Source organism: Monodon monoceros, unplaced genomic scaffold (assembly GCF_005190385.1).
Source record: "Monodon monoceros isolate NGI ecotype Baffin Bay Population unplaced genomic scaffold, NGI_Narwhal_1 Super_Scaffold_12, whole genome shotgun sequence".
In the NCBI taxonomy this organism is placed as follows: domain Eukaryota; kingdom Metazoa; phylum Chordata; class Mammalia; order Artiodactyla; family Monodontidae; genus Monodon; species Monodon monoceros.
Window position 1 is genome coordinate 208806 of NW_021703768.1, and position 10824 is coordinate 219629.

The 10824-nt window shown below is 52.0% G+C and overlaps 1 protein-coding gene across 1 annotated transcript in view; it reads left to right on the plus strand.

The window, feature by feature from the left end:
• The first annotated feature begins 4963 nt into the window (after positions 1-4963).
• CFAP74 (cilia and flagella associated protein 74) overlaps positions 4964-10824 on the plus strand; it is a 57668-nt gene continuing 51807 nt past the window's right edge. The window contains exons 1-6 of the mRNA XM_029215916.1: positions 4964-5042; positions 5643-5727; positions 5809-5949; positions 6237-6335; positions 7163-7267; positions 10530-10676. Coding sequence (XP_029071749.1) covers positions 4979-5042; positions 5643-5727; positions 5809-5949; positions 6237-6335; positions 7163-7267; positions 10530-10676 — 641 coding nt within the window. The 5' untranslated portion in view covers positions 4964-4978. The remainder of the gene's footprint in view (positions 5043-5642; positions 5728-5808; positions 5950-6236; positions 6336-7162; positions 7268-10529; positions 10677-10824) is intronic.

Here is a 10824-nt window from a genome sequence, read left to right on the forward strand (position 1 = left end):
TACTTAGGTTAGGCTTTAGGTGTACGGTTAGGTTGTTTATTTGAGATTTTTCTTGTTTCCTGAGGGAAGCTTGTATTGCTATAAACTTCCTTCTTATAACTGCTTTTGCTGCATCCCACAGATTTTGGATTATCTGCTTTTCATTTTCATTTGTGTCCAGGAATTCTTTTAATTTCTTCTTTGATTTCTTCAGTGATCCATTGGTTGCATACTAGCATGTTGTTCAGCCTCCACATGTTTGTGTTTCTTGCAGTTTTTTTCTTGTAGTTGATTTTTAGTCTCATAGCATTGTGATCATAAAAGATGCCTGATATGATTTCAATTTTCTTAAATTTATTGAGACTTGTTTTGTGGCCTAGCATGTGATCTGTCCTGGAGAATGTTTTGTGTATACTTGAAAAGAATGTGTATTTGCTGTTTGGGGAAGGAATGTTCCAGATAGATCAATTAAGTTCATTTGTTCTAATGTGTCACTTAAGGCCAGTGTTTCCTGATTGATTTTCTGTCTGGACGACCTGTCCATTGATGTAAGTGGCCTGGGAGTCCTGGAGTAGGAGTATCAGCCCACTGGTGGGCAGGGCCAGGGTCCAGGGCGTCCTGGGGCTGGTACTGCCTGCTAGTGGGTGACGCTGGTCCCGGAGCTGGTGCTGGGCAGTGGTGAGTGGGACTGGGTCCTGGGCCCTCGGGTGGACAGCATGAGGTCCTGGGATGGCTGTGGGCTCAGGGAGTCTTAAGGCAGCCAGCCTACTGGCAGGTGGGGCTATGCCCCTGCCCAGCTCACTGCTGGGCCTGAGGCATCCCCATACTGGTACCTACAGGCTGGCATTCAGGGCAGGTCCTGGCGCTAATAAGCCAGAGGGAGGATTCCGAAATGGCACTTGCAGCACCAGTGTCCTTGTGTTATAGCTGCCACCAGTGTCTGTGTCCCCAGGATGAGCTGCCCTGGCCCACAGCCTCTCCAGGAGGCTCCCCAAGATCAGCAGGTGGGTCTGACCCAGGCTCCTCTCCATTTCCTGCTTTTGTCCTGGGCCCTGAGCACGTGAGATTTTGTGTCCTTTAAGAGCGGCATCTCTATTTCGCACGGCCCTCTGGCTCCCCTGGAAGGAAGCCCCGCTTACCTTCAGAGCCAGATGTTCTTCGGGCTCGACTTCCTGGTGCAGGGCCCCCAGGCTGGGGAACCTGACTTCTTGGGGCGCCCCTCTGTGGTTGTGATTATCCTCCCGTGCTCAGCTTACCCACCTGGGGCTTTGGGTCTTGACTGCACTGCGGCTCCGCCCCCTCCTGCCCCGCCTGTTGTGAGTCCTCCTGTACATCTTCAGGTGTAGACGGTCTTTTCTTCTAAGCTTCTGCTCTTTCTCATCACTAGTTGCTCTGTGAATAGGGTGATTCTCTCTGTGTCCACGGGAGAAGGTGAGCTTAGGGGTCTTCCTGCTCCCCCATCTGGTTTGCTTTTCTCTATTTGTATTGATTTGGGCTGATTAATTTGCTCAGAGAATAAGCTTTGTATGATTTTAGTTCTTTGAAATTTGTTGAGTCCTGCTTTGGGGCCGGTAGATAGTTTTTGTAAATATTCTGTGTAATGGTTTAGGGGAGCACTTAAATTTCCATAGTTGTTTTTGTTCTATGTATGTCTGTGGGGTTCAGTTTGTTAATGATGTTGTTTAAATGTGTGTCATTAATGACTTATTTTATCTGGTTTTGTTGTCAGTTCCTGAGAGAGGCGTGTTAAAACCTCCCACTAGAGTTTGTACTTTTGACTCTTTCTCCTTGTTCGGCCAGTCTTTGCTTTGTTTATTTAGTGGCTATGCGTTTGAATACACGTGGATTTACCACTGTTGTATCTTCCTGGTGAGCTGAGCCTCTGGTGATGACCTGACCCTCTTACTGCTGTTACTGCTTTTTGCCTAAAGTATTTTTGTCTGTTTCTAGACAACGCCACCAGCTTCCTGTTACAGTTTCTATATAAGGCATCTTTGTCTGACTTTGAAAATGCAGTGCTTCTGTACGTTATTGCTTTAGAATTCTCTTTTAAATAGTAAAAAGTGGGCTTCCCTGGTGGCGCAGTGGTTGAGAGTCCGCCTGTCGATGCAGGGGACGCGGGTTCGTGTCCCGGTCTGGGAGGATCCCACGTGCCGCGGAGCGGCTGGGCCCGTGAGCCATGGCCGCTGAGCCTGCGCGTCCGGAGCTTGTGCTCCACAGCGGGAGAGGCCACAGCGGTGAGAGGCCCGCGTACCGCAAAAAAAAAAAAAGAATCCGCCTGCCAATGCAGGGGACACGGGTTTGAGCCCTGGTCTGGGAAGATCCCACATGCCGCAGAGAAACTAACCCATGCGCCACAACTACTGAAGTCCACGTGCCTACAGCCCGTGCTCCACAACAAGAGAATCCACTGCAATGAGAAGCCTGCACACCTCAATGAAGAGTAGCCCCTGCTCTCTGCAACTAGAGAAAGCCCGCGGGCAGCAACGAAGAGACCCAGTGCAGCCAAAAATAAATAAATTTAAAAAAAAATAAATAAATAGTAAAAAGTTAGATTTTTGTTGTTTTTGGTGGTTGATAAGACACTTTTCTTTAGCTTGGTCACTTCATCTATTTGTAGTTCTGTCTTCACTTAGGTTTTGACATGATAATTTCATCATGTCAATTCTTCAAGACCCTTAAGACAATTAAAATACAATTTTTCCAGCATTTTTGGTTATTTGCACGCTGGCCAGCCAATTCTCAAACAGAAGGTCCATGTGCTTCTTAAGCACATTTTAGCAAATCTCTGTGTTTGATCCCACTTCACCCGCACGTCAGAGGCGCCCGGCTCCTGACCCCCAGGTTGTGCGATGCCCGCGGGGCCTTGGGGCCCCTCACCGCGTGCCCTTCTGCACGCTGGCTCCTGTTGTGTTCCCACTGTTCCTCTCACGTCTGCCTCATCCTTGTAGACTCATGTCCTGAAAACACTGAATCCTGCCACGGTGGTTCTAGTGAGGATTTGAAGGGGATCAGGGACCCCCTGTCTGGAACCACCGTCTTTAGCTGGACATTCAGAGCGTGTGTGGTTTGATGTTGTCACTGCAGGTGGAGCTGTGTGAGACGTCCCTCCTCTTAGCAGAGTGTCACCCTCGGGGGGGCGTTGGTTACACTGTGTTTGATACGCGATGTGATGAGCGCATGGAACTCACGAGCCCAGGGCCGCACGCACTGGACCACTTTGCAAGCATCTTCTGAAATCCCCGCATGCACCATCCGCAGGCTGGTAGACTAAGAGCTGTCTTCAGTTGGGAGGAATATTGTTGGTATTTTACAAGATGCCTCAAAATTCTGCCTCTCAGGGCTTTAATGCACAAAGGGGTTTTTTGTAGCATTTAAAAAATAAATGACTGGCATTGACTTATTAATGATTTATCAAGGAAACATTATTAGGCTTTGAAAATATTTTTCAGTGACTTATTCTGGAGCAGTTGCTAAATTCAGCAATGAAAACAAACTGGTCCACAGTTTCAGCACCTCGTCCATAATATCAACATTTAATATCAACATCTAATATCAACATCAGTACCAAGTTCTACACAGGCATCTCCCAATGTTCCCGAAATGGTTATCAAACTGTAATGAGTATTGTGAAACCCCTTAGGAGTTGTCTCTGGACTCTGTGCCTGCGTTTTATTGAGACAACATGTACACGCTGTAACGAGCACGCAAATTAAATGTTCACTGGTGTGAATTTGACACTTGTGTACACCTGTGTAGCCACCACCCAAAACAAGATGCAGACCGTTTCCGTCCTCCCCCCAGTTCCTCGTAGCCCCCCGCCGTCCCCATCCCCTGCCTCTAACCCAGAAGCTGCGTCTCATTTCTATCATCACCCTTTAGTGCTGCGTGTTCTGGGGCTTCACACGTGCTCTTCTATGTCTGGCTTCCTGCACTTAACACTGCGTTTCTGAGATTCATCCGTGGTGCTCTTTGCATCAGACCTCGTTCTCTTTATCACTATTATTCCGTTGTATGAATGTGCCAGAATCTGTTTCTCAGAATCTGTTCTCATCGTGATGGACATTTGGATTGTTTCCATTTTGCGGCTGTTGTGCATAAGGTTGCTGTGAGCATTCCTGTACAAGTTTTTTTGGGGACATACTTCTGTTTCTCTTGGATAAATACCTCACAGTAGGATTTCTGGGTCCCATGGTTAGTATATGTTGATAGCATCTAGTGTTATGGTTTCGTATTTGGTATTTTTGATTTGGGGCATTCTAACAGGTGTGTAGTAGTGTCTGGTTATGGTTTTGATTTGATTCCCTAGTGACTAATGATGACAAAGTTCCATGAGCCTATGGTCATTCGTGCATCTTCTTTTGTCATGTCTGTTCTAAAATTTTTGTCCCTTTTCAGTTGGGGTTTGGACTTTCTATTGCTGTTATTTAGGAGTTCTTTATATATAATCTGAGTACCAGACCTCTGTTACATATATGTGCTGCAAATATTTTTTCAGATTCTGTGGCCTCTCTTCATTTTCTTAATGTCTTTTTTTTTTAATATGCTTTGCTGTTTGTTTGTTTTGTGTTTTTTTTGTTTTTTCTAAGATGTTGGGGTAGGAGTTTTAGTAATTTATTTTTGCTGTGTTGGGTCTTTGTTTCTGTACGAGGGCTTTCTCTAGTTGTGGCAAGCGGGGGCCACTCTTCATCGCGGTGCGCGGGCCTCTCGCTATCGCGGCCTCTCTTGTTGCGGAGCACAGGCTCCAGACGTGCAGGCTCAGTAGTTGTGGCTCACGGGCCTAGTTGCTCCACGGCATGTGGGATCCTCCCAGACCAGGGCTCGAACCCGTGTCCCCTGCATTAGCAGGCAGATTCTCAACCGCTGCGCCACCAGGGAAGCCCTAATGTCTTTTTACAAGAGAAATTGTTAACTCTTATGAAATCCGGATTTTTAGTTTTTTTTTAATGTGTCATCTATGTTTTGTAAAAATTTTTGTAGCTAATTTCTGCCTCCCAAGATGGAAGAAGATGCCAGCCTGTTCCCTAAGAAGCTTTTGGACGACGCCCCCCTTGTGGAGGATGGTAATTAAGAAAGGTCTTTTCACAAATAAGACACGTTTCAACACACAGAAGACAAACGATGTGCTTAATAGTTGCCCTTTAATTTCCTTTTTTCAGAGAGACCACATCTTTTAAACTCATATTTTTTCTCAAAAAGGTAGCTTATATTATTCTGTGTTTAATCAGAAGAAAGATCCACGTGGCTGAGACTTTGAAGTTCAGTGGCCGACTGTAGTTTCCCAGTTTTTTGTTATTGCTTAAAATGGCAATAATGAACCTGTTGTATGTAACCTGAAGAGCCTGGTTTAAGAGCAGCAGCTGGATTTCACGTCTGCCTTTGACTAGTCTGCTCTGAGATCTTGTCATGTGGCCTTTAGAAAACTCCACTCTACGCTCATGAAACAAGGCTGGGAAAGACAATAGTGTTTTGCTATTGTTATGAAAATAGTTTTGACTTTGCAGACCCCTTGGAAGGGTTCCCTGGGCCACACTTTGAGAACCACTGCTCTGAGCGGCCATCCCATCATTGCCCAGTTTGTGTGTGTCAGGATTTACCCTGGAACTTCGGGCTTGAAGGTCTCCATCTGCGTTCTGTTGTTTTAACTCTCACTCTATTTCTAGAAACAGATGAACTGGAGGATCCGGAGTTTGTGCTGGGCTCTGTCCCTGGGGAGGCTGAGAACAAGGCGGACCCAGGAAGCTCCTGGTAATTAACCCGGGGCAGGGGGAGGGGAGGGGCAGGACGCGCTCCCCACGGGATGGCAGCGGGCGTCCTTTCCATGTTAAGTCCGGGGAAAGAGCAGAATGCAGACAAGAGGAAGCAGAGACCAGACGTCCAGGACAGAATGCAGGCCTCACTCCTGCGGAGGGACTTGAGCCACCTAGACCAGCTGCATGAAGAGAAAGACCTTTTCATTCAGAAAACGAGGTGAGCGGGGCGGGCCGGGCTCTGGCCGGGGCCCATCTGTGCGGCGTTTGCCGCCCTCCACTCCTGTCCGATTGACGGCGACACTGCAGTGTGTTCTCCAATGTCTGCAAAGAAAAATTTCAAACACAGAAAAGTTGAAACTTGAAGGCAAATTGATGACATCATGAAACTTTACTCCTAAATGCTTGAGATGCCCGCAGGAGAGCCTGTGCCAGCTGCCGGCCCCGCCCCGATCGGAGCGCCTGGGGTGCAGGGAGCCGCTTACGGATGCTGGCTCCAACTTTCAGGGAGGAGCTGCGTGCTTGCCGCCAGAGGATGGGGCTCCTCGCCAAGCAGCAGGAGAGCGTGGTGGCCGGCCTGGCCGCGGAGAGAGCCGCTGGCAACATGTAGGTCGGAGGTGGGGCCCTGGGGCCGGCGGGCGCGGGGGTGGGGGCGGACCCACTTCCCGGCCGTGTGGGAATCGGGCAACCCAAGTGGACATCAGGAGTCAGGTGGCCACGAGTCAGGAGGGGCGGTCACTTTGAGGCAGGTGGCCAGGGGAGGCCTCCCTGAGGAGGGGACCTGCAGGCTGGGAGGTGAGTGGTAGGGACAGCGGCACAATGGCTGGGGTGGGGCGGCGAGTGCAGGGCCCGGGGCAGCAGGCGAGGACGCCAGGTCACGTGCCCGCGGACCAGAGCCCTCCGGTCAGTGTCCCTCCAGGCTGCCCTCCGAGAGATGCCCCCGCCCTCTCCTGACCGTAGAGGGGTGTCTTGCGGGGCGGTGCACCTCTCTGTCCTGCGCCCGCCCACCCACCCTGTTCATCTGAGCGTCCCCGCGAAGTGGCTACATCTCAGAGTGTAACTGGGCTTGGGTGACCGGGAGGGCAGAGGGAGATGAAGTAGGAGGTCTCAGAGTGGGCTCGGCCAAGAGGGCCTCTCAGTGGCTTTTTGGCCCCTGAGATGCCTCTAGTCGTTAGGTGAGTGTGCGGGTCCTTCCTGAGGGGCTGGCAACCAGGGGGCTGGCTCCACATCCTTGGAAGAATGAGAGGCCAGTGGAGAGGGGGCGGGAGGGGGCAGGAGCGGGCTCAGATCAACGAAGTGGGCCCAGGAGAAGCCTTTCTTCGGCCACAGCCCTGCCTTCCCAGTCAGCCAGTTTAGAGGAAAAGTCAGGCGAAGGCATCGCTGAGCCTGAAGGCCTGCAGCCCCTGAGGCCCTGACCCACTTGCCCTCTGCAGGGCAGCCGTGGGTCGCCTCGAGGAAGCGTCCCAGCGCCTGTGCTCAGAGCTGGGGAATGAGGGGGACCTGCAGGCGAAGATGACGGCCGTGCTGCAGGACAGCGTGTAAGTCCAGGCCATCGAGCAGGGACGGGTTTGAAGATGAAGAATGACATTTTGTGCTTGACTTTCAAGCTGCCTAAAAATTGAAAGGTAGCTGAGACTTTCCATTGTTTAAGTGTTTTGCGCATTCTCCATGTTTGTCTGAGTTCTCAGGAACTGTGAAATCAGCTTCTTTTTCCTTTTTTCCTGCTCTTTGAGCCTCCAAAGAACGACCAGCATGATTTTTAAAAGAGCTTTACACCTTTTCTGAGAGCATTCCCCCCACCCCGGCGAGGAGACGGCTGTGCTGTGTCAAATCCTGTACGCGGAGCTTGTCTCGGCAGCTTCCTCTCTGCACCAACTGGCACCAGGCTGGTCCCCACCAGCGCCGCAAAGCCCCCGGGGCCCTGCCTGTGTCGGATCACTGTATGGTCCATTTAGTTTTTTAAAAAACTTCTAAATTTTGAAACAATTTCAAATTCACAGAAGAGTTGCAGAAATAGCACCAAGAACCCCTGGTGTCCCCTTGCTCTCCCCACCATGCCGGTGACACTTCACACTTGGAGGGTTGCATGGGGTCGCCCCACGTCCAGTAGGAAAGACCCTCAGTCTTCCCGTGACGCTCGTGACCTTGATGGTTTTGAAGCATCCGGGCCACGAACTGTCCCCCAGGTTGCCTTTGTGTGATGTTTCCTCGGGGCAGTGGTCTAGAATCCCCCAGGTGCTGCCCCCCGCCCCCACCCCGCCAACAAGGCGTACGATGGCCACCGGTCCCATTTCCAGTGGGGGAACTTTGGTCACTTGATCGAGATGGGGTGTGCAGGGTTTCTTTTTTGGTTTTAAAGTTTACACATTTTTAAAAAATATTTATTTATTTATTTGGCTGTGCTGGGTCTTAGTTGCGGCATGCGGGATCTAGTTCCCCGACCAGGGATCGAACACAGGCCCCCTGCATTGGGAGCACGGAGTCTTAACCACTGGACCACCAGGGAAGTCCCTAAAGTTTACACTTTTTAAAAAAATATTTATTTTATTTATTTATTTAGGCTGCACCAGGCCTAAGTTGCAGCACGTGAGATCTTTAGTTGCAGCATGCATGTGGGATCTAGTTCCCTGACCAGGGATCAAACCCGGGCCCCCTGCATTGGGAGCACAGCGTCTTACCCATTGGACCACCAGGGAAGTCCCATGCAGGGTTTCTTCAATGCAGAGTCACGCTTTTCCTTTGGAAACTAACATGGAATTTGTGGTACATACTGTGAGACTGGAAAACCCCAGCCTCATCCCTTTCACGCTCTGGTGTTTGCATTTATTGATGCTTCTCGCTTGAATCAGTTATGATGATGGTTGCCAAAGGGCGATTTTCTAATTCCGTAATTCCTTCTAAATGTACGAGTTAGCGTTCCGCTGTAAAGAACAGCGTTCTCTTCCCCATGTTTCTTTATGTGTCAGTGTAGACTCTTGACTTCTGTTCTATGCAGTGGGTTATAACCTGCTCCATCTTTTTTTTTTTTAATTAATTAATTTATTTACTTTTGGCTGCATTGGGTCTCCGTTGCTGTGCACGGGCTTTCTCTAGTTGCTGCGAGCGGGAGCTACCCTTTGTTGTGGTGCGTGGGCTTCTCATTGTGGTGGCTTCTCTTGTTGCGGAGCATGGGCTCTAGGTGCGTGGGCTCAGTAGTTGTGGCTCGTGGGCTCTAGAGCTCAGGCTCAGTAGTTGTGGCGCACGGGCTTAGTTGCTCCGCGGCATGTGGGACATTCCCGGACCAGGGCTCGAACCCGTGTCCCCTGCATTGGCAGGCGGATTCTTAACCACTGTGCCACCAGGGAAGTCCCATCATCATTATTTATTTTGATGCTCCAGTCACCCCCAATTGGGCCAGTTAGCACCTCTTTCAAGCAGGCTCCCTGTCGTTCTTCGAGTGCTTTCTGGGGTAACGACGTGTTCCTAGCCCACTTGTTTCCTGTCCGCCCTAGTCCTAGACCTAGCTGGTTGTCCGGACCAAGCCACAGCCTTGGTTTCTCACAGGGGAGAGTGGTGTTTAGGGACCTAGGGCTGGGCGCCAGGTGGCCCCACTGGGAAGCACGTGCATGTCTCTGTGTGTCTGCGTTAGAACCAGGAGTTGACACCCGTGATTCCAGCTCCAACAGAACCAGAGGTGCACCCTCATCTCCCCTGTCTGATGGGACACTTCTTCTCTGACAGTTGGAACCTGTCTGTCATTACCTTCAGTGTTTTTGCTCGCTTCTCCTCCCGCCAAGTACCAGTCTGCTGACCCTGCCCCGCTGCGGCTGGCCCTGACCCCCCATAGCCCACCTGCCTGCCCGTTCTCATGTGGGCGTGGCTGCTGCCCATTTACTTTCTTTTTAATCAGCTTTATTTAGGTCTAATTTATATGCAGGAAAATGTATGTCAAACGTCCCTTGTGCATCCTGTCCGTCAGCAGTGCTGACCCCAGGGGACCGCGGGTGTCCTCTGCCCCTTAGTGTTAAGTGTGTGAGACCCTGCAGCGTTTACTCCCCGTGCCCGTCTCCTCCATGCCACACAGCAGCCATGAGAGGCATTCATGTCCTCGTGCATGGCCGGTGTCTCCCTTCATGGCCGTAGAGTCCACTGCTGTCTGCTTCATCACTGAGCAGGGCAGCCCGGGGGTCTCACTGGCTCCCGTTGGAAGCCCACCTGGTTTCCCTTCCTGGTCAGCATCCCCTTGGACCACATAGTGACCCCTTGAACCTATTCTTGGGGGGACGTGACTTCAGGGCCCTCCTGTGTTGCTGCCAGTCTGTGTGCCCAGGCTCAAGGGCACCCCAGGCCGCAGGGACGTCGATGAGTCCCCCCAAGTATGGGCTGAGGGCAGGCGGCCCACGCAGCAGGCGTCTGCTGTCCCCAAGGGCTTCCTTCAGGGGCACGTGTGAACTTGGGGCTCGGTGGCCTAGATGGCGTCGCTCATGGTCACTGAGCACTTGCTGAGTGTCAGACCCTGACGTAAGCATGTAGGGTCAGCAGTGAGTAAAACACTTGGAGTCCCTGCCTGTTTTCATGGGAATGAGAGGCATGTAAGCAAAGCATGAAGCTCGTGGCGGGTGCCACGTGGCACGGTCATTGCGTCCCTGGGCCCAGAGAGCAGGGCTTCAGGGACAGAGCAGGGCAGTGTTGCAGGAGACAAGGGGCCTGGGTGTTGGCCAGACTCGGTGGCGGAGCCCTGGAGTGGACGCTGCGTGGGGGGCGTGGCCCGGCTCTCCAGTCCCTTTGCCAGCGTAAACAGAAGCGCCTCCTGTTTGCAAGGAGCGCCATGTGGCACATCGAGATCCAGGAGAGGCAGCTGGAGGACGCCCGCAAGTCAGCCCGAGCAGAGGCCCCGGCTGCCAGGAAGTGCCTCCAGGAGAGGGGGGCCTCGGGGAAGGCAGAGCGGAATCGGCTGCTGCGGGTGCGGTAGGTCCAGGCCTGGGGCGCACCCCCCCCCAGGCCCACGCCTGTGGCCCCCCGCCAGGCCCATGCCTGTGCCCCCCCCGGCCCACGCCTGCGACCCCCCCTGCCCCACGCCTGCGACCCCCCCGCCCCACGCCTGCGACCCCCCCCG